At 55.6% G+C, this 22,965-nt stretch overlaps 1 protein-coding gene across 1 annotated transcript in view; it reads left to right on the top strand.

Moving 5' to 3' along the window:
* Positions 1–22,965, top strand: part of ITPK1 (inositol-tetrakisphosphate 1-kinase) — a gene marked incomplete at its 3' end in the record, with an annotated part of 167,532 nt that overhangs the window by 119,230 nt on the left and 25,337 nt on the right. Inside the window, exon 4 of the mRNA XM_079699798.1 lies at positions 3,351–3,468. Within this exon, the coding sequence (XP_079555924.1) occupies positions 3,351–3,468 (118 nt within the window). The remainder of the gene's footprint in view (positions 1–3,350; positions 3,469–22,965) is intronic.

The following is a 22,965-nucleotide window of genomic DNA, read 5'->3' as shown; positions in this document are numbered from 1 at the left end:
GATGCTTTCATCCTGGGTCAAAAGCTTGTTGGTGCCTGCTTGTCACATCTTCCCTCCTTTGGTTTCTTCTAGCTTCTTTGGCTTCAATTCACGTCTTAATGAGTCTGAGTTCTCTCTATAAAGGCCGCTGCCCTAATGCACAAAAGTGGAACCAGAACCAGCTTTGTGTTATCTGCCAACCATGTGGACATTCTTCTCGGTACTGCGGTGGGGACATTTGAGGGTGGGTCATGGTTTACTGGACCTTGGTGGCTGGGGGAGAATTGGGCCAGCCCGTCGAAGCAACGTCTCTGATGTCGCCTTCCTTTTGAAGGAAAGCAGTGAGCTTGTGTGTGTCCCTGCCGTTACCTGTAATGCCTCTACCAGTGGCTGCCCGTCCTGTTCTAGAACAGCCCCGTGTGTGGCCTTGAAGTGTGCCTCCTAAACACTACTCCTAGGTTTCTCCAACTTATACTTGCAAGTCACAGACAAGGAAACCGAGACGAGAGAAACCAAATGGCTTGCCCAAGGTGACAGTGGAAGGTGATCACAGTGGGAGACTGGGTTTTTTTTTTTTTTTTTTTTTTTTTTTTTGTGGTACGCGGGCCTCTCACTGTTGTGGCCTCTTCCGTTGCGGAGCACAGGCTCCAGACGCGCAGGCTCAGTGGCCATGGCTCACAGGCCCAACCGCTCTGCAGCATGTGGGCTCCTCCTGGACCGGGGCACGAACCCATGTCCCCTGCATCGGCTGGTGGACTCTCAACCACTGCGCCACCAGGGAAGCCCTGAGACTGGGTTTCTTGACTCTCAGTCCCCTGTTCTTCCCTCTGTACTGCACTGTTTCCTGGCAGGGGGTGGTGAGGGCACTGCAGTGCTTTCAATTCATAGCCCAGAACGTGAATTCATTGGCCAGATCCGGTAGGGGAAAACCTAGAAGGCTGTCATTCGTCCAGTGTTGTTTGCACCCTGCACGATGCCCTGAGCGCTGTGGATGCTGTGAAGTGTGTTGAGTGGATGACCTTTTAACATGAGGACATGAACATGATTTCGGTCGTATATGTCGATCTTGGTGTCTCACGAATGACATGCTCTTGTGGCAGCGTAGATCTGGTTCAAAGGAACAAGCTCCGGTAAAGGAACAGCGCCGATGGGGAGAGTTGCCTCTGGGGAGCCCGCAGCAGAGAGGTTCGGTACCCTGAAGTGAGGCTGTAGGAGAGAGAACCTATCCAAGTTATATCCTTGGATAGACTTTCCTTACAGACATCTCTCACCTCGATCCCACGTCCCCTGGGGGTGCCAGACGTGGGCCCTCCTGCATCAGCTGCCTGCTTGTTCTGTATGAGCAGGGCAGCGGGCCAGGCTCTCAGGAGGAGGAGGAAGCCGCGAAGGCAGCTTCTGTTCTGCACTTGGGTCTGCAGATGCACGTGCTGGGAGAGGACCTTCTGCGGCGAGAACGTGTAGGCCCTGTGGAGTTCACAGGTGTGAGGACGGGAAGAAGGCCTCCCCAGATGTGTGCACTGGCCACCCCTCAGGGACGGAGACTTCTTTTAAACATCCAGAGAAAAAGCCACCAGTGAGCTCATAATCAGCTACTACTTTGGTATGAAACACAAGGCGGGAACAGATTGCAGAGACGTAGATACGAATCTCTGGCTTTTGTGTCGAGAGCTCTTAAAAATGATTACTAGGAACCAAAATAGGTTCACCAGGGGAAAAAAAAAATCCCAAATGGAGCGTTCTTTTTTCTGATAAGGTTTACTAGAAGAGAAGCATTATGGCTTTTCCTCCTGGCCTCTGCTGACCTCACAGACAGATCTTGTGGAATGGGCGGGGAGGGGTGAATTAAGCTGGTGTATTTATTCCCTGGGGCTCCCGTAACAAAGTACCACAAACTAAGTGGCCTAAAACAACGGACATTCATTCTCTCACAGTTAAGGAGGCTGGAAGTCTAAAATCAAGGTGTCTGCAGGATTGGTTCCTTCTGGAGACTGACGGGAAATCTGCTGGTGGCCGGTGGTCCTTGGCCATCCTTGCCTTGTGGCTGAGCTCGGTCACTGTCTTCACCTTCACACAGCCTTCTCCCTGTGTGTCTCTGTGTCCAGATTTTCCTCGTCTTGAAGATACCAGTCAATGGATGAGGGTCCATCCGAATCCTGTATAACCGCATGTTAACTCGATTCCATCTGTAAGGACATTTCCAATAAGGTCAAGTTCACAGGGACGGGGGTTAGGACTTGAACAGATCCGGGGGTGGGTGTGCACACTTCAACCCACAGTAACAACAGCAGCTCGTGAATGGCCCTCCTTACACCCAGCCTTGTCTCTGAGCCCCTCTCCTGTTACTCCCGCATCCCCCATTTGTGTCCATAGAATCCTGGAGTTTTAGAGCCAGGGGGATGGTCTCATTTACTTGGTCTTCCTGACAAGCTGCTCTAGCCCCCTGTTGTGACTTGGAGCTCTTGGAGTCACAGAGGTGTCTCATGGCGGCCCAAGATCCTTGAGTTCTTTTCCAGGACACATCTTGCTCTGTCTTCTGTTGAATTACATTGCAGATAATGGTTTCTTGTTCCTCATGTGCCTTAATGTTATGTCCCCAAGAAGACTGTAACTTCCTTAAAGACTAATCTTATCATAGTTCTGCTTGCACTTCCATGGTCTACCATGAAGCTAATGGGTATTAATAAGCACTTAACTGGAGTGAGCACCTGCAGGCCGGGTGGCTGCCCCATGGCGAGTGTCTCATCACCTTCCCACAGACCTACTGCATCCTGGCATCCCACTCTCCCCAGCCCTGCCTCAGAACCCTTATCAGTGCAGGGTGCTGGCCACTCATTGAGCATAATCCACCCGTGGAGCAGACCGGGTTTCAGGTGAGGCTTTATCCAGGAGTTGAACAAGCTGACCAGAACCGAGTTGTTCTCCTTTTCTCGGCCCTGTTTTCTCACTTTGGGCTCCATTTTGAGTTTGGGCTCCATCCACTCTCTCTCCGTCAGATCCCAGGATGACTGCTCCCAGCTGCCCGGTCTCCCAGCTTCCTCTTGTCCTCAGGGAGGGAGAGTGCTCCTGTCCCAGCATTTCCAACAACAGCGCTGAGCCTGCCTCTGATTGAATGGACTCGGGTCACATGTCCTCTCCTGAGCCAGCAGCCCCAGGAGGTGGAACATGCTGATTGGTCTGACCAAAGTCATGTGATCCCATTGGGGCGGTTTCCTGAGACCAGGTGTTGCCTCAACCAGAAGTCAGGGCTGGTGGGGGGATGGAGAGCAGAGAGGTGGATGTGGGGGTGGCACGCGGGCTGAAATCTGGCGTGTCCCCCTCGTTTCAGCGTCAGTCTTCCCTCTCTAACCGGAAGGAGTGTTCTTTCTTCTCAGGAATACATTGATGCCCACCCTGAGACCATTGTCCTGGACCCCCTTCCCGCCATCCGAACCCTGCTTGACCGGTCCAAGTCCTACGAGCTCATCCGGAAGATCGAGGCCTACATGAAAGGTACGGGCGTGAGTGGCTCAGCATCCGTGGCAGTCGGCCCACCTCATGGACACAAGGTGGTCATTGCGTGGGGTGGGAGGAGGGACGGGGGTCCAGTCTTTTTAAGCGCTTTGACACAGGAAGCAGCTGTACGTTCTGGGGAGGGCCTTTCCTTCTCCCTCTGTGACCAGCAGAGTTCGGAAGTAAAAGCCCTAGGGTGCTCTCTTTGGGAGACTGGCTCCAACCACGTCAAGTTTTGTTGTCTTAAACCCACGAGTGGTGATGAAGTATCCAGATAACACAGTGGTTAGAGAGCAGAAGTGTGTGTAGAATAGCTCAGCGGCGGGCGGGCGGGTGGAGTTATGTAACCGGGCAAAAGAGACAAACAGAGAAATTGAAGGGCCTTTCATCAAACACATGGAGATATGTAATGTGGTGGCTGGACCTTGCGGGGTACGCTCTGTTCTCGCAGGCGGGAGCCTCCGTCTCAGCTGCGGGAGCGTCTCCTGCCAGCTGCGGGCCCCTGCCCCTGAGGACTCATCCTCCCTACGTCCCAGGGCAGGGCAGCTCCAGAGAAGTCAGACTGCCTTTCCAAGGTGTTTGTTTATGTGAGAAGGGCTTTTTGGAAAGATTCACGTTAACAGTAACCTCCTAGTTCGCCCCCCTGGTCCAGGCGTTCCCTGCTGAGAGTTCTTATTTAACTTTAAGAGAAAGTGCTTTGCCTGGGCCTTGGGGCTGCGTGAGAATCCATCTTAGAGGCAGGAAAGGCAGCCCTTTTTCCTGCCATCCAGGCCACATGTGTGTGACCTAAAGGGGCTGCCTTGAACCCTGACCTGGATGGTGACTTGGCCGCAGGTGTTGTTCACGTGATGGTTGGACCGGTGGGTGCTTTGGCTCACAGGACCAGCATGGGAATAATAAGAGCAGGATTTATTGGGTACGTGCTGTGTGCCCAGCACTGGGCTAAGCCTTCTTCTTACACTCTCTCTTCTGGTGCTTATGAAGGTGGGCCAGATCATCCATCCTCCCTGTTTTGCAGAGGAGGCTCTGGGAGGTTAACAGGTGTGCCAGCATCACACAAGCCTGTAAGCTGCAGAGCTAGAATCTAGCCACGTCTCTCTGACTCAGGCTCCCCAGCTCCTAACCCCTAAGCTTGACTTTCATGTCCATAGTCAGAGGGCCCTGGATCTAGCAAGCACCTGGCATGGATGCAGTCATGGACCCTGGTCAGGAGAATTGGTGAGTGCTTGGTTCTCTAAGGAACCTGCTCTGTGCAAGAGCTGGCTGGTGGACCTGGCTGTCCTGGAAGAGGTCTTGAGGCATTTTGCCCTGGGTGCCTGGCCGTCACCAGGAGACAACATGGACATGACATCCTGGGGGGCCCCAAAGCAGGCAGGGTTTTTCAACATGCTAGCATCCTCCCATCCTTGGGTCTGGAGTGGTCAGTGACCGCGTCAACTTCCGTTCCCTTTGCATTCCTTCCCTGGGTTGAACCAGAGCCCCCAGATGAGAAGGAAGGTCTATAGTGATGTTTTGGCTGAACATTGGTTCTGGAAAGGAAATCCACCTCTTCCCAGTAAGTGTGTGTGTTAGATGCCAACTATTTGCGAAGGGACAGGAGATGACAGTATGGGGTCACCCAGGAATGGGAGCCACTGTTCCTGCTCCTGTTACACTGGAAAGCGCTGAGGCATCTGGATTGGATCTTGGAGTCTGTCTCCATTTTCATGGGTAGAGAATCAGGGCTGGGGTCAAGGGTGAGCCCAGGCCTAGAGTGTGAGCATGCTTGTTCAGCGGGCTGGACTGCAGGGCGCACAGGAAGCAGGGTTGTCCCTGGGGGGTGAGTACTGAGGGGACGAAAGCCTCCCAGACAGGGCGGGGGTATGAGCAAAGCAGGGAGGGAGCTGAAGTGGGGTGCTTGTGTGGACTTGCAGACCATGGGTCAGAGCAGGGACTTCGAACACCTTGGGCAGTTGGGACCTCCATTCGAGAGCAGCCTTTGAAGGTGTGGAAGCTGGTGAGTGAGGAGATGAGAATACATTTTAGACAGGCGGTGCAGACGCAGCCTAGAGGTAGATTTTGATGGTCGTTACTGTTGTGAGGGTGACCTCCCACCCAGCCACAGGTGTGAGGGGCTGGTGACTGGCCCCCATCGGGGACACAGCCAGACCCCACTCAGCTCCAACCCAGGTGAGGTCAGCTTGGGGGCTGCCTGCTAGGGGGCCCAGTGAGAACTTGTTGACCAAACTCTCAAGACCGGCTTGGTCCTGGGCCAGCAGGAATTGTGTGGGTGGGCCGTGACCGCTGCACCCTGGGTTTTCCTTATCGTGCACGCCGAGCCGGGCTGGTATTCTTCCAGGAGGGCAGGCAGAGGCTGGGACTTCCTGGAGCCCTTTCCTGCCCACCCGGGGCGGTACGTGCGGAAGCACTGCTGGCTCCCACCTCCCACCCTCCCAGAGGCGAGGCTCCTCCTGGCGCGGATGCAGAGAACCTGCTCTGGGAAGCGCATCCCTGGCGCTCCCCTGCCGCACTCCTGCGGTTCCTGGAGGCTCGCAGCCCTGTTAGGCCTGCTGTAAAGGGCCGTAATTACCCTTTCAGTTCCTCAGGTACAGCAGTCCAGGTGACACCGCTTTTGGGTTGGGAGAAGGGGCTTGGCAGAAACTCCTGGAGTCGTCGCCACCCCTGTGCCAACGTGGCTCTCCCTGTCCTCAGAGAGCCTTGGTGGCTGCACAGAAGACAGGGCAGTGGGTGAGGCTGCTGCAGGGAGGTGCCAGGGCTCCCTGCTCTGCACTGGGGGTGGGCTGGTGGGCTGTGACACATGAGGAGGGTCTCCCAGGGCTAACAGGCAGAGCCCTTGGACCGAGGGTCCACGCTCGGGCCATCCGTCGCTGCACAGAGCATCCGCTGTGGGGGACAGGTGAGGCCTGCTGCCCGGAGCTCCCAGCCTCACCTGTCTGAGGACCTGGGCGGCTCTGTGTGGTTGGCGCCATCTCAGTTCCACGCTCCCAGAGCTTATCTTTTCCTAATTCAGAGCCTGGAGGGGAGGCAGAGGGTCTTTCCGGCTGCAGACGCGTCAGTCTGAAACCCGCTTTCAAAGTTGCTGCCATAGCAGAGACCTGGAGGGTGGATTAAATGAGATGGACTTCATTTCTCTCTCACTTAAAAGCCCAGAGGAAGGCTGGCCAGTGCTGGCGAGTGATGGCGGGGACCTAGGCTTCCCCCAGCTCGTTGTTCTTCTGGCGTGGCCCTCCTGGTCCAAGGTGGTGCTGAAACTCCAACCACCACATCTACAGTCTAGACGTTAGGATGGAGAGGGGACTAAGAAAAAGGAAGCAAAGGGAAACAGCCCTGGGTGTCTTTTAAGGAAAAATTCTGGAAGCTACAGTGATGCTCTTTCATACCTCAGTGGTCAGAACCGAGTTACAAACTGAGCTGCAAGGGAATCGGGGAAAGTGGTCTTTATTCTGGGCAACCATGTGGCCAGCCAACATTTGGGAGCCCCGTCACCATGGCAGAATGGGGGGGATGAGTTTGGGGCACAAGTAGCTGTCCGCCTTCCCCTCCCGGGAGTGGGTTCCTGCCTGCGGCATCCATGGGTGAATGGCTCTTGGAATGACCTTTCCCCTTCCAGCTGGCCAGGGTGGGTGGCCTCAGCAGCATGTTCCTTCCACATAAAAGCTTATACAACATGAGGTCAGTAGGCGACGGAGTGATCCGCCCCAGAGTGCCTGGGCCACAGGTTTCCCTAACAGGTGATTGCTTCTGGGCGGGGCTGCACCCACACCCTTTAGCCAGAGGCAGAAATGGCACTGAACCTGGATCCAATTCAAACCAAGTACAGGAGCCTCCCAGAAGTTGACCACTGCCTGCTGCCGGCTTGTGGGGAGTGGGAGGCTGCGTCGCCAGCCAAGATTGCTGGACACGCATCTGCAGGCCTCTTCTCTCGTGGGCACCTGCTTTGCTGCATAGGGCCGGGGTTTTGAGGTGGAAGCCCCGAGACCGAGGCCTGGCTCTGCCACCCTAGGCCAGTGATCCTGGGCAAGGCTCTAGCCGGCTCCTGAACTGGCCGGAGCAATGGGCGAGAAAGCTGGGCTGTGATTGGAGATTGTGGGTTTGTGTCCTTGGCCCTGGGAGCAGCAGGTGGTGGAGGGTTTCAGGCCACAGGGCAAAGGGCTCAGAGGCCCTTCCGAGACGGCTGCCGATGAGGTGTGGCTGCCCCGGCAGCTCCCACACATGCGCTCTGGGGGTGACAGATGGCCGTCTGGAGGCCGGGCCTCCCTGGGGACGGGGGGTGCACACCGCAGATCGAGCGTCTCTGCCTGTGGTTTTATGGGAATTTAATCAGGGCTTATCTTGCAGGCCGTTTGGAGGCTGGATTGAAATGGAGTAATCTAGACACCAAGCAAAGAGAAAATGACATTCCGTAGAGCCTGGGAGACACGATCCTCTCAGAGCAGCCGCCTCGGGGTGGGGGGCGTGGTTGAGTCGGGGGGTCTCACTCAGAGGTGGGGGCCGGCTGTCCGCCCTTGGTGAGCTGCAGAGGGCCGTGGGTGGGAGGGGAGAGAGCGGGAGGGGCCTTGGAGTCAAGGCCTGGCCTCCAGGTCCGCCTGTGTCGCCAGGGTTGTGGCGCCTGCAGGTCACCGTTCCTCTAGGGCCACTTTGTCAGTGCTCAGGTGGCACCCCGGCAGCACTAGCTGCATGCCAAGCACTGTATTAGCTGGTTTAATCCTCACGATGACCCTGTGAGAAAGGCACTACTGTTACCACCCCGTAGCGGTGAGGATACTGATATCCACTGAATCTAGTTGGTTAAGGCCGCAGAGCTACTAGGGACAGAGCTGGGGTTTGAACCCATGCCATCTGGGTGGATTCTTAGCCAGTGGTTCCCGAATCCGGCTCCCGGCCTGACGAGGAGGGCTCGAGGCCACGATGGATGCAGTGTGGGCTCTGGCCCTGCTGCTCTTGCACTGCCAGCTGGCACTGCCCCCGGGTGCCCTCTGGTGTCCAGGCGATGGCATTGTCCAGACAAGATCCCTGCTTCAGTCATGGAGTCTCTGCCCTGTGAGGTTATTGAGGAAACAAAAGTCCTGTCCCTTTTGAGAACAGCGATACATTGTAATGGAAGAGAACAGGCTTCGGCACTGACAAGCCTGGGCTGAAATCTCAGCCCCACTGGTGCGGCCTGGGCAGTCACCGGCCCTCTCAGAGTCGTTTGCTCATCTGTGATGCGCGGTTGTCATCACCTCGGGCGGAGGTGTGGGGAAGGTCTGGCCCTGCCCACTGCAGCAGGTGTGGCCCAGAGTTGGGCGCCCAGGTGCTCTCAGCTCCTCTCCTTGGTCCCACAGCGTGCCCGGAGTTTGGGTGGGAGGCACGTGGCAGAAGCTGGTAGTTAGTAGCAGGGCCTGGAGTCTCGGAGGACAAAGAGGAGAGGGGTGTAGCCCCCCGAGGACTGTTACTCCCGAGTCAGGATTAGCTTCCAGCCCCGATTTTGTGCAGGAGGCTGGAGTTTTGGATTAACCCACCAGGACGATGCTTCGCACACCTGTTGGGTGGGCCTGTGAGGAGTTGGCCCCTGTGGCACCTACTTGCCCGGGGCTCCCCGGGTGTCAGCCTGCCCACGTCACGGGGCCGAGGGGTCTGGTGTGAGGGAGGACCAGCGCCAGGCCAGGCCTGGACACACTGCTGGAGCGGGTGGCCACAGAAGAGGCTCGGGCCCCATGGGCTGACAGGGAGGCGGGGGCCTTTGCGTGGGTGCTCGGGCCTGATTCCACTCCAGGACTTTGGGGCATTTGGGAGAAACATTGTCCTCGTTCCCACATCAGCCACTTCCAGCCATGCAGGCAGAGACCCCACGTCCGGATAGAGGTGCGGGGTCTGCAGAGCAGGGTGGTGGAGCACCGCCTGTCGGCCAGGCCGAGGTGGGCCCCGTGTCAGCGTTAGGAAGCAGCTGGTCCTGAACCTGGCCCTGCCCCGGGGCCCGAGTCAGTCCTGAGCCCTGGCGAGTCTCCCATCTGTCACCTGCCCGGAGGAGGTAAACACCCTCACCCAGGGAGTTGTTAGGAGAGCAAGTAAGGCCAGCCTGGCCCTGGGTGGGCGGCTTCTCCTCCCCTTGTTGCTAACCCTCCTGAGGGGGCTATAATGATCCCCTTTTTCAATTGAGAAAAGAGAGGCTCTGGACGAGATGCCAGGCTTCCTGCTCATCTGCTGGCACACGGAGATGCTCGGGCCTGTCCGGCGCCTTACACAGACCCTACTGGAAACCCCTGTTTCCTCCTGACCCACAGACCCGCCCTCTCAGGAGGCACTCCCGAGTGACCCCCCGTACCAACCCCGGCCCTGATGGCTCCTCCAGGCCTGTCCCTGCAGCCCCTGCCTATGCGAGGCTGCCCTGGGCCAGTAGGTGAGCCAGATGCTGTCTTTGGGACCTCTGGCTCCCTTTCCCCTTGTTGAGATGACTGACCCCTGCAGACTCGAGATCCCCAGAGCCTTCTTCCCCCTTCACACTCAGTCTCCCAGTGTCCAGGTGAGAAATCTCAACATCTCTTCCCCGGGACATGGTAGGGCAGACGGATGCTCAAACACACCTGTTGGTCAAGGTTGATCAGAAAGTACTAGACACCAGTCATTTACACTTCAGTGTGAATGTAAGACCCACCTAGTGTCTTTCCAGCCGAAAGAGATCTTTTTTTTTTTTTTGGCAGTACGCGGGCCTCTCACTGTTGTGGCCTCTCCCGTTGCGGAGCACAGGCTCCAGACGCGCAGGCTCAGTGGCCATGGCTCACGGGCCCAGCCACTCCGCGGCATGTGGGATCTTCCCGAACCAGGGCACGAACCCGCATCCCCTGCATCGGCAGGCGGACTCTCAACCACTGCGCCACCAGGGAAGCCCCTGAAAGAGATCTTGAGCTCTTGATGCCCCCAAACTGTTCTCCGTATCTTAAAGATGAGGAGAGAGGCCCAGAGAGGTGGGAGGACTGACCATGGGCCACTCTGTGCCTCCAGCTCAGTCCAGGGGACGTACGCCTCTGCAGTAGCCTTTTCAGAAGCAGTGCTGTGGTGAATCTGGACTCAGATGGCCTGGCTGTGTGCATTTAGGCAAGTTATTTAACTGCACCACGGAGCCTCAGCTTTCCTATCTGTAAAATGGGAATAATGATAGCAGCCCCTTCCTCACAGGGTTGTTGTGAGGATTAAACGTGGTTATGCATTTAAGGCATAAATACTCAATAGATGGTAATTCTCCTGGGTGACACTGGGTTGTGGTGTTTCAGACCACACGCGGTATGTTGTGGCCCTATGAGTCCTGGGTTCCTGAGATTCTTTTTAGCACCAAATCCATGCTGGCGTCCTTGATCGTGACCTCTGTGGCCCTGTGACCAGGCCCCTTGGACAGCACTGCCCTCTCCATCCATCCTTCCTGAGCACCCACACCCATGTTTGAAATGCACCATGTGTGTTTATTTTTAATTATATCAGTTTTATGGATTTATTGTAAAGTTCACATTAGCATGAGGGATTGGTTCCAGGACCCCCCACAGATACCAAACTCAGAGGATGCTGGAGTCCCTTACATAAGATGGCGTAGTGTTTGCACAGAATCTACGCACATCCTCCTGTATACTTTATTTTTTTATAGCATTTTATAAATGTATGTATGTATGTATGTATGTATGTATGTATGTATTTATGGCTGCGTTGGGTCTTTGTTGCTGCACATGGGCTTTCTCTAGTTGCAGCGAGCGGGGGCTACTCTTCGTTGCGGTGTGCGGGCTTCTCATTGTGGTGGCTTCTCTTGTTGCGGAGCACAGGCTCTAGGCGCGCGGGTTTCAGTAGTTTGGCATGGGCGCTCTAGAGCGCAGGCTCAGTAGTTGTGGCTCGCGGGCTCTAGAGCGCAGGCTCAGTAGTTGTGGCACACGGGCTTAGTTGCTCCACGGCATGTGGGATCTTCCCAGACCAGGGCTAGAACCTGCGTCCCCTCCATTGGCAGGCAGATTCTTAACCACTGCGCCACCAGGGAAGTCCCATCCTATATACTTTAAATCATCTCTAGATTACTTCTAATACCCAATGCAATGCAAATTCTATGTAAATAGTTGTAAATACAATAAAATGCTGTGTAAATATTTGCTGGCACATGGCAAATGCAAGTTTTGCTTTTTGGAATTTAATGGAATTTTTTTTCCTGAATATTTTCTATTCGTGGTTGGTTGAACTCCATGGATACAGAGGGCTGACTGTATACAATTTTTTTAGTATAATTTCTATTTTTAAGTAATTTTAAACTTACCCAAAAAAGGTGCAAAAAATGCTACACAAAGTGCCCGTCTGTATACCTTTGCACAGCTGTGTCCAGTGTCAACATCTTGTGTGACAGTTTATAGTTCTCTAAGCCAGGAAATTCACATCAGTAGCAATACGGTTATTAAACAATTTCACAGCTGTCCCACTGCTACCCTGTTCCTGGCTCAGGATCCAGTCTGGTTTTCCATCTGTGGACTCCGTCCACCTAGAGTGGGGCCACAGGTTGTTTGTCTTTAATGACCTTGACACTTTGGAGGAGGCTTGACTGTTTATTTTGCTGCGTGTCCCTCAATTTGGATGTATCTGATGTTTTCCCCGAGTAGGTGGAGATCCTGCATTTGGGGCAGGAGTGCCACACCAGCAATACTGTCCCCCCCTCCGATCAGGAGGACATGACATCAATGTGTCTTCCCTCTGGCTAATAGATTATTTGGTCAGAGTTGTGTCTGCCATGGTTCTCCTCTGCAAATTTCTGTTTTTCTGTTTGTGTTGGCAGTTATCTCATAAGGAGACACTTTGCAGTCATCCTGTTTCTTGTCAGACTTTTACCCACTTTTTTTTTTTTAAAGCATCCATTGATGGTTCTTGATGACAATTGTTGCTATTGCGGTTTTTGCCAAATGGTCTTTATACAGAGTTTTTTTTTTTTTTAATAAATTAATTAATTTATTTATTTTTGGCTGTGTTGGGTCTTTGTTGCTACACACGGTCTTTCTCTAGTTGCGGCAAGCGGGGGCTACTCTTCGTTGCAGTGCGCAGGCTTCTCATTGCAGTGGCTTCTCTTGTTGTGGAGCACGGGCTCTAGGCGCGCAGGCTTCAGTAGTTGTGGCATGCGGGCTCAGTAGTTGTGGCTCTCAGGCTCTAGAGCGCAGGCTCAGTAGTTGTGGCGCACGGGCTTAGTTGCTCCGTGGCATGTGGGATCTTCCTGGACTAGGGCTTGAACCCATGTCCCCTGCATTGGCAGGCAGATTCTTAACCACTGCGCCACCAGGGAAGTCCCTATACAGAGTTTTAAAGAGTGAGTGTGCCTCCCTTCACCCCAGTTGCACTGGAAAGTGACAGGGACTTCTCTGCCTTCTCAGACATCCATGGTGGGGAGGGGCATCCATGGAGCCCCAGCATGATCTCATTTGTAAACAAAGGGAAAGGCAAAGATGAGAATTAAGAAGGAAAAAGAAAAGTTGGGGGTTGTCAGATATGGTGGAGAAATCGGGAGTAGACACGTTTCTTTGCTGCAGGACTTTTCAGAGCCTTTATGTGCTAATATGAATCTTCAGTCTCTCAGAGGCAGGCAAACTGAATTTTACCACTGGTGGAAGTTGCGCTGATAGCTTATATTTACAAATAGCGAAAAAAAAAGCTAATTAAATTGTGACACACCATAAATGATGAGCCACATCTCAACTTCAGAGATGGAAAGTGAAGAAAACAAAAGGAAACAAAACCCACGCCCTAGAATCGATGAAATACAGCAATATTCAGCCTTTTCCACTTAATTAGTTATGGGTCCCCCTCTCGTTTTTTTTTTTTTTTTTTTTTTTTGCGGTATGCGGGCCTCTCACTGCTGTGGCCTCTCCCGTTGCGGAGCACAGGCTCCGGACGCGCAGGCTCAGCGGCCATGGCTCATGGGCCCAGCCGCTCGGCGGCATGTGGGATCTTCCCGGACCGGGGCACGAACCCACGTCCCCTGCATCGGCAGGCGGACTCTCAACCACTGCGCCACCAGGGAAGCCCCCCGCTTCTCGTTTTTGTTGCGCTTATGGTAAGAGGCCTGGTCCACCCAGCACACCTCAGGAATTGCTGGACTGGATGCCTCCTGAGGGCTGCTCACCCCCAGCCCTGCTCAGATCTGGTCCTGAAGTCCCTCTGTCAGCAGGCAGGGCCCTGATTGCCAGTGGCTCAAGTCTGTTTGGCCCGCACCTCTCTTCCCAGAGGCAACCGCTCTTAAGTATGGAATCCATCCTTCCAGGCTCTTCTCATACATGTACAAATACATGTGTGCTTAAAAAAAAAAAGAAAGAAAAGAAACAGTGTCCTACTACTTGTGTTCTCCTATAACTTGCTTTTTCTCCACTGAACATGTGTCTTGGCTTCTTGTCAGCCCACGAAGATGAGGAAGACTAGGTCTGATATGCCCTTTTTGATGATAACATAAGATTTCAGCATGTGAATGAAAAAAACCCATAATTTACTCAATTATACTGGGCTCATAAAGTCATTCCAGTTTGATTTGGATTTTTTCTTTTAACTGAGCTGCACTAAACACAGGTCTTTGCATAGGTCTGTAAAATTAATCCCTAGACGTGGAATTTCCCGAAGACCGTTATAAACGTTTCTCACTTTGCAGATATTGCTGGATTGTTCTTCAAAAGGTTTGAACAACCTTTACTCCTTACAATGCGTGGCTGCTGGAGAAATGATAACTGTCTTACCTTCATTTGCATTTCTTCCAGGATTGACAAGATTACTCATTTCTTCTTGTGTCTGTTGCCCCTTTGCATTTCTTCTGTGTATGAATTTTTTCATGTTAGTTGCCCATTTTTCTCTTGGGTTGTTGGTCTTTTTCTTATTGATTGGTTAGACCCCCTTTGGGGGTTAAGGAGATTGTCTTATTGTTTAAAAATATGGACTGTTTCGTTGCTGGAAGCTTCATCTTTGCACTGGACCAAGCTAACGTTTTCTATTCTGCTTTTAGAATATGTATGGCCAGAGAGAGCACTTCAAATATTATTTTTTAAAACGTCTTGGAAACAGCAAAGGCTGCTGTGTTTTGGGAGTTGGAGCCGAGTGGGGCAGTGAGCCTTTGGGTCCGGAAGGGGCCATAAATCAGTGCAAACAGCTGCCACAGAGTTAATCCGCGTTTCCAGCAGCCGTTTCCATAAGCTGGAGTGGGACTCAGGAATGTCCCTGTCTCCACCGGGGCCAGTGTCTAACTTCCACACTCCTGGCCTCGAGCACACTGGGTGCAGATAGCACTCTGTTCCCTCGAGAAGAAACAGGTCCTTAGCTGAGTCTGACGGGATGGAAACTGGTCGAGCTGACCAGGGCCATGTCAGACTGGGGACTGTCAGACCTGTGGCCTTTGTTCCCCTCTGTTCCTGCCCAGAAGCCACCCCGCCCCCAATTTCAGGCTGGTTCCCCACCTTCCAGTATTTTCCCCAACAGCACGCCTGTAGCTGGGGAGCTGAGGGTCAGGCTGGTAGCAGGGAGGTAGCAGCTGCAGCAGGGCCTTAGCGGGGAGCCCCGCAGAAGCCTCCAGGGAGTAGGGTAGGGGCTTCAGCCACTGCTGAAATGCCCCCATCCCCCTACCCAGTGTCTCCAAATAACACAGTCAAGGTTCCCCTTTGAAAACTCAAAATAACCAAGCCTATTAGTTTCCTGTTGCTGCATAACAGGTAACTACAAACTGAGTGGCTTTCAACATCCCCCCTTTGTTATCTCACAGTTCAGTAGGTCAGAAGTCTACCTGGCGTGGCTGGTTTCTGGTCTCAGGGTGTCTCAGATGGGAATCAAGGTGTCAACTGGGCTGAGTTGTCATCCGAAGGCCCCGAGGAAGAACCCGCTCCCAGGCTCATGCTTATTGGCAGGAATCACTTCCTTGTGGCTGTAGGACTGAGGTCCCAGTTTCCCTGCTGGCTGTCAGCAAGGGGCCACCCTCTGCTCTTACAGCCCCCATATTCCTTCTCATGGGCCCCTCCATCTTCAAGCCAGCAAAGGCTGTCTGGCCCTCCCTGTGCCTCCGGCAGCACCAGGCTGGGCCTCTGCACGGCCCACCTGCTTAGCCCTCCCTCACCATGTGAGCGGCAAGGACACAGCACGAGCCTGTCGGCACTCAGGAAGTGCCACTTCTCTCTGCCTCCCCTCAGGGGGCCCTGGGGAGGAGCACCATCCAGCCTGGCTCCTGGGCCCTGAGGCCTCCAGGTTCACCGCCTGGTCTGTGTGGCCGTGGGCCTGGGTGGATGGAACCCTGGCCTCTCCTCACATCCACTGTCCTCATGTGACCTTCTGAGGTGTCAGGCCCTTCTTCCCCTCAGACGCCGTGGGTGAACTGGACGGTGAGCAGTGAGTGCCCAGTCGTGCCTGGGGAAGGCTCGCCCCAGGTTCCCTCAGCACCCAGCTCCCGTACACCCTTCACTTTCGGCCTCGCTCAGCCTCCGACTCCGTCTGAGCCACTTGGTGCCTGAGCAGCAGGCAGGGCCTTCTCTCCTCCCTTTTCCCGGATGGGGTACCTCAAGGGCCACCTGTGTCCTAAGCCTGATACTCATGAGACAGTCCTAGCTCCTGGGGAGCCCTCCACCCCATCGTGGGTTCAGAATGGATGCCCAGGTTGTTGACTGGGCCTCAGTGCGCCAGGAGGAGCAGACCCACTGCCAGCTGAAGGCAGCCAAGCCTTACGTGGTGCTTCCCCCTGCACGGCCACTCACGGTGACTCATCTAGTCCTCACATCCTCACAAGGAGCCTAGGGTGTAGGAGCCGGTGTTACCCCCATCTTGCAGATGTGGAAACAGAGGTACAGAGAGGCGGCCCGCCCAGGGTGAGACAGTGGACCTGGGATCGGAACCCAGGCACCCAGCCCACCACTACGTACACCCGTGGCCTACGAGGGGCTACGAGGATGAGGATCGGCCTCTCCCGGGATCCACCCAAAGCCCTGGCAGATTTCCAGGTGGTTCCCATGAGTCAGGCTCCCCAGTCCCCACATCTCCAGGGCATGTGGCTTCAAGGGCTGGAACTTTAATGACTTAAACAAAACAAAACATATTATTTCAACTTCATGTCATCTAGGGCTGTGAATGGGTCTGAAGAGACAGGATGATATCACCGTTGTCCAATCATTTCCACCCTTTTGAAGCCCAACACAAATTCCCCCCACAAATCCAGCCTCTGTGCCTCAAGGGGGGCTCGGGCTATAGGGAGACATGAGTCACCTTCAATAAAGGGAATGCAGAGTGAACTGGAAGTAGGTGCTAGGGGACGTGCGGGGTCAGAGCAGGGGACAGTTCCTGAGTGTCGCTGGGGGGAATCAGCAGAGGTTCTGACTTATCGAGGTGGGGCGGGGCGGCTTGGGGGCATCCCAGGAAGATGCCTCCTGAGGAGAGCGGGGAGGCGAGGGTGGAGCACTGCCTTGGGGAGCCCTTCCGTGGCCAGGCTGGCGGACGGGACATTATCCTGTGGATAATCCTGTGGGGCAGGAGAGTCAAGGTGAGGACGTGAAGCGCCCTCGTCACACCCAGGCCCGGCTCCACTTCAGAGACCACTTCCCACTTCCATCTCTTCTCGTCCGTGGGCCGGCCATCCGGGCCCTTCCTGGCTGCCGCCTCCTGATCCGGGCCTGCGGCTACTTTCCCTCCCCAATGTGTCTGTTCTGCGTTACTACCATCACCACGAGCCAGAAAGCCCCTCGGTTGTTTTCAGAGGGGCTGTCAGGCTAAGACTCGGCTCGCCCAAGATGCACAGACGTCTTTCCCTGTCTAGGATTCGAGAACATGTGGCTTCTGCCCCTAACAGGATGACGGCAGGGGACAGGTGACTTTGGACAATCAGGCACCAGACGAGTCATGAACACTGGAGTCTGTAGGTTGGCGGGCCAGGCCAGCACTCAAGCCCCACGGCCACAGTCACTGGGGCTGTGCCAGACCAACAGCGCTGCGTGGTGGCCAGTCGAGGCGCTGCAGGCCACCTCCGTTCTTTCCCTGTGCTGGTCAGTTGTGCTCCTCCATTGCCCCCCTTTCTCCTGTTGTTTCCGGGCTCACAGCTCACACTTACTCAGTTCATCTCACACATGTGCACTTGTCAGAGAGTTTTCACTGACGGCTGCCGTCTCTGAGCAGCGCTGGACTAGGGGTCAGGCCAGGTCCTGACCCCAAGGAATGTACCGCCCGGTTGCACAGTCAGAACCCAAATGTGTGGAAATTTCCTAGGGGACCAGAGATGAGCAAGCAAACAAGGTAGCGATGCAGGAGAGAGATGGTAGTGGAACAGGTGAGACTGCCAGGAGAAGATGCTGGGGAGGTGTCACTGTTATGAGACAGCTTGTTCCTGTCTTAGGGGCTTAGGGGAAACTGAGTGACACCGGCTGAGCGGGTTGTTGCCGACTGGTGGGAGGAGGGGCGTCCCAGAGGCGTGTGTGGGGAGTGATGAGGAGACCACTGTGCGTGGAGCCGGGCTTTGGCTGGGAATGATCTTGGCTCTGCGTCTGAGAGGAGCTGGGAAGTGAGTTAGATTGCCAGGGCTGCTGCAACAAAGCGCCACAGACTGGGGGGCTTAAATCACAGAAGTTAATTTTCTCACATTTCTGGAGACTGGAAGTCTAAGATCAAGGTGCTGGCAGGGCTGGTTTCCTCTCTCCTTGGCTTGTAGGTGGCTGTCTTCTCCCTGTGTCTTGTCATGGTCTTCCCTCTGTCTCCTGTCTCCTCTTCTTAAGGACATGAGTCAGTTGGATTAGGGCCCCCATGTGACCTCGTTTTAACTTAATCCCCTCTTTAAAGGCCCTATGTCCAAATAATAGCCACATTCTGAGGTCCTGAGTGTTGGGCCTTCAGCATATGAATTTGAGGGGACACAGTGCAGCCCATATGGGAAGGCAAACAGAATCATGTTGCAGGAGCCTGGAAAGGCTCTTCACTCACGTCAGCCTTGGACAGTTATTGAGCTGATAGCTGCTTCAATATATAGGTCGGAGCTTTAGGAAGATGATCTAGGATCCAGCCGCTGTGTGTAGTTTGGGCTGGATGGTAGGTGAGGTGGGCAGGATGCCAGGAATCCAGTGGTTTGTGGGTATTGCAGCCACAGTGGGGAGAAGATGGTTCTGAGGTGAGGGTACCAAGAAGGGGGTTCCTTGGTTAACAAACGCCAGCCGCTGGGAGGAAGCCCCAGCCCTGGGCCACCGCACTTGTTCTGTCTGTCCCAGCGGATCATCCAAGGGTTGAGCCTGGGATGGGTCGTGCTGGGCAGGCTGGGGCCACTACAGCTACCCAGACGCTGGGGCGCAGCCGCCCTTCCTGGAGGGAACTGTTACATAATTTTAAAATACATTTTGTAAACGTGGAGCAGTGGGAGACAACCCTGTGAAGTCGGTACTATTTTTCTTTCTTTATTTTTTTTTTTTGCGGTATGCGGGCCTCTCACTGTTGTGGCCTCTCCCGTTGCGGAGCACAGGCTCCGGACGCGCAGGCTCAGCGGCCATGGCTCACGGGCCCAGCCGCTCTTCGGCATGTGGGATCTTCCCGGACCGGGGCACGAACCCGTGTCCCCTGCATCGGCAGGCGGACTCTCAACCACTGCGCCACCAGGGAAGCCCGGTACTATTTTTGTTGCCCTCTTTCCCGCGAGGCAGCTGAGGTCGAAGTAAAGTTACTTGGCCAGCGTGGCACAGCTGATGTGAGCTGGAGCCGGGATTCAAACCCAGGCACTCCGGGCCCTGGTGAGCCCACAGGAGAGGCCTCCTCCGAGGTGTGGGAGAAGAGGGTGCTCAGAGGAGTGAGGGAGGTGGCCTGACCCAGGGCTTGGAGCACGAGCAGGAGCTTCCCAGGCCAGGCAGGAGCTGGAAGAAGGGGCTTGCAGGGCCGAGCGACCAGCATGTGCAGAGGCTCCAGGGCCTGTGAAATCAGGGTGTCAGTTTTCTCAGCTCTCAGAAGATTGAGTGAGAGCCCGGACCCTGCCCACGCCTGCCCACGCCTGCCCGCTCCCGTGCCTGCTGTCAGTGACACAGTGGGTCTCCTCACCGTCCCCTCCTGAATAAGGCTCTTTGCTGCCATACAACACAGGCCCCGGGGAATGGGGAGTGGCCCAGGGAAGCAGGGCCGAGCCCAGCTCTGAGAGGCAGCATTTGGTGCCCCGAGCTGGGGGGTCCTGGGCCGAGATGTGAGGGAACCTGCCTTTTTTTTTTTTTGCGGTACGTGGGCCTCTCACCGCTGTGGCCTCTCCCGTTGTGGAGCACAGGCTACGGACACGCAGGCTCAGCAGCCATGGCTCACAGGCCCAGCCGCTCCGCGGCATGTGGGATCTTCCCGGACCGGGGCACGAACCCGTGTCCCCTGCATCGGCAGGCGGACTCTCAACCACTGCGCCACCAGGGAAGCCCGAACCTACCTTTTGATAAGGGCCTCCTCCCTCCAGCCAGGAGAGGTGGGAGCCCAGGCCAGCACTTCGTTTATTCACTCTGCACTTGTTTGTTGGCGATGCAGCCATGAACGCGGTAGACAAGGCCCCTGCCTTCACGGAGCCCCCATTCTGCCTGAAAGGTGGAGCCCCAAGTCGAGGCAGCAGCTCTCTGACTGAGGAGGGAGGGTTTCTGTGGACTGAAATTTCCGGCCTTCACCGAGGCCCACTGGGATGTCGCCTCCCCCGGGGAGCCCTCCCTGGTCTCTCCAGGATGCAGTTAGAAGTCTGCACGCGATTCCTAGCGCAGCCCTGCTCTCCCGGGGGCCGGTCTGCTGGCTCGTAGCTGAGTCACACGCTCCCTCGGCGCTGCCTTCAGCATGCAGGGCTTGGGGTGCACCTACTGGGAGCCAGGCGAGGGGCCCTTCGCCATCACCCGGCTCCCGGAGGCACCTGTGAGCCCAGAGGCTCCCCTCTCACGTCGTTTGGGGGTGTGAACAGATGGCAACTCCAGGCCCTTGCCCACCGCACTCCCTGCACCCCCATCCCCGCCAAGGGGGAGCTGGCTTCTTTAGCTGGCATTTCGCAGCACTGTTTCCTCATCCTTTCAACTCCAGCAAGTAGACAGGAGTGATTAATTATGACCCCCGGTCTACTGATAGGAGCCCAAGACCTGAAAGGCCGCGTGGCTCGCCTGGGCCCAGGGGAGCTGCCGGAACTTGCATGCACGTCTCCGGGCCCCCGTCCAGGGCTTTCGCTCACTGAGTCATGCACGGGCCTCGCCCCCAGCCCCCCACGCCAGCCGGTGTCTCCGGGCCTCCCTCCCTCTGCCGCGGGGCCTGCTTGACCCTGAGTGACCATGTGTGCGGGGGTGGGACCATTCACTATGTCACCCGTCGTCCTCCCTCATGAAAGTACTGCCCAGATTTCTGAAAAAGGGACTGCCTGGGACTGGGAAGGCATGGTTAAGACCCTGCATTGCTGGTGCCCCAGGAAACTGCCGCCGTCCCTTTGGGAAGCAGCATGACCCCGTGGCAAGAAACATAGAAACTTGATGCCGGTGGAGCGCGGACCCCCTCCTGGGAACGCGGCCTGTGGAAATGACTCATCACAAGCCCAGAGCCTTATCATGCATGAGAGGTGTTCAGTCCACGGCGGAGGAAGATTGGCACAAACATGAATGTCTGACCTGAGGGGAAATGTCGCCAGTCGGGTGACCAGGAAATGCAAAACCACGGGAAAACACTGGTGGCAACAGCATTCAGTAAAAACAATTAAAAAGGGAAGTTCAGTCACAGTCAGCAAAGTAGATAAACAAGATGCTTCTGCAGGGGAAAGTCCTCCAGAGAAGCCAGTGGCCAGGCTGAGAGGGGATAGCTGTGACAGCTGTCGTCTTTTCAGATGGAACAAACCTGGGTGGGCAGACCTCGAGGGAGCAGAGTGTGAGGACGCAACGGTGGCCCGAGGGCCCAGGTAGCAGGCAGGCGGCCTGGAATGTGGGACATTGGCGCCCAGGCACACTGACCAGAGGCTCTGCGTCTGTCCAGATGTGGCCTATAGATGCCCGAGGAGCCGGCCTTGTGCGTAGGGCGCTGTCAACGATCAGTCCCTTCACACAACAAGCACTTATTGAGCACCTACTGTGTACCTCAGTGTTCTAGGCACTGGGCCCACAGCAGTGAATAAACCCACCAGCCCCTGCCCTCATGGAACCAATGTTCCAGAGAGGGAGACAGAGCCCTCGAGTGTAGTAACTCCTCCCCCTGGCACGTCCCAGGTGAGTCCTCCCCGCTGCCTAGGAGCACGCAGCGGGCTCCAGGCCCTCGGAGCCGCTTCTCTGGTCTGTCTGCAGTTCCTCTCGCCTCAGCACAGCCCTCACTCGTGGGTGTCATTCTCTGGGCCCCCGCCCTGCAAAGGATTCCCACTCTGCATGTCCTTGGGGACTGTCCCTGCCCCTAGGTTTTGTTTCCACTGGGTATCATCTGGGTGAAGAAGTTATACCCGTCTGGGAGAAAAGAACTGAAGCAGAGTCTTGTCACAGCTCTCCCCAGGCCCTGCATCGCCGGGGCCCCACCAAGGCTTCCTTCGCATCTGTGTGCAGAGGGCCTGCTCTGCTGGCACCATGCTGGGCACAGCCAGGGAGCCAAGGAGGGTGAGGCCCGGGGCCCAGCATCCCCGGTAGCTGGACATGGACCGGTGGCCACGATTCAGAACCTACCCGCTCTCCTGTGGGCAGCCCAGGTGGCCTTGCCCAGTGTAGTAATAGAAATAGCAGCCACTGCTATGTGCCTGTTAGGTGCCAAGGCCTCCCAACAACCCTCTAGGGAGGCATCGCTCCCATTTTACAGATGAAAAGCGCAAGGCCCAGCATTGTTCGGTCATTTGCCAACGGTTATAGCTGCTTTACCCCAGGTTCAGTCAGGCTTCAAAGCTGCGCCTTCAAAGTGCTGTCTCCCCGCTCCCTGTCCCTAGTTGTCCTCTTGTAGCGCCTGTTTGTCATTGTCTTTTTTTTTTTTTTTTGCGGTACGTGGGCCTCTTCCATTGCGGAGCACAGGCTCCGGACGCGCAGGCTCAGCGGCCACGGCTCACGGGCCCAGCTGCTCCGCGGCACGTGGGATCTTCCCGGACCGGGGCACGAACCCGTGTCCCCTGCATCAGCAGGCGGACTCTCAACCACTGCGCCACCAGGGAAGCCCTGTCATTGTCTTTTGTCCTCTTGCTAGCTCTGTATCACCTGCCACCAGTTGCATGGGAGCGTTGCCACCTGCCAGAGTGGACAGGGCAGTGATGTGACTCAGACACCTGGATTCTCACCCCCGGCCTGCCTGTGACTTGTGTGTGGTCTTGAACTATTCTCTTCCCCTCCCTGGACGTGATAGGACTTGCCATCTCCGAGGACCTCTGGCTTCACGTTCTCTGATGAGGGTAGCACAGAGGGAAGAGCGGGTGTTTCAGGTTCCCAGGGGATAATGTTTCAGCTCTTAACAGAACACAACCCACCATCTGACTAAAAAAAAGCCTCATTCCAACTCCCATCCAGAAATAAAGACGACAGATAAATAAGCGGCAGTAGCCTTTTTCGGGGAACCAGAAATAGCGCCCAGTGCTGACTGATA

This window comes from Hyperoodon ampullatus, assembly GCF_949752795.1.
Source record: "Hyperoodon ampullatus genome assembly, chromosome: 3".
Taxonomy (NCBI): Eukaryota; Metazoa; Chordata; class Mammalia; order Artiodactyla; family Ziphiidae; genus Hyperoodon; species Hyperoodon ampullatus.
This window is presented reverse-complemented; position numbering and strand designations above follow the sequence as displayed.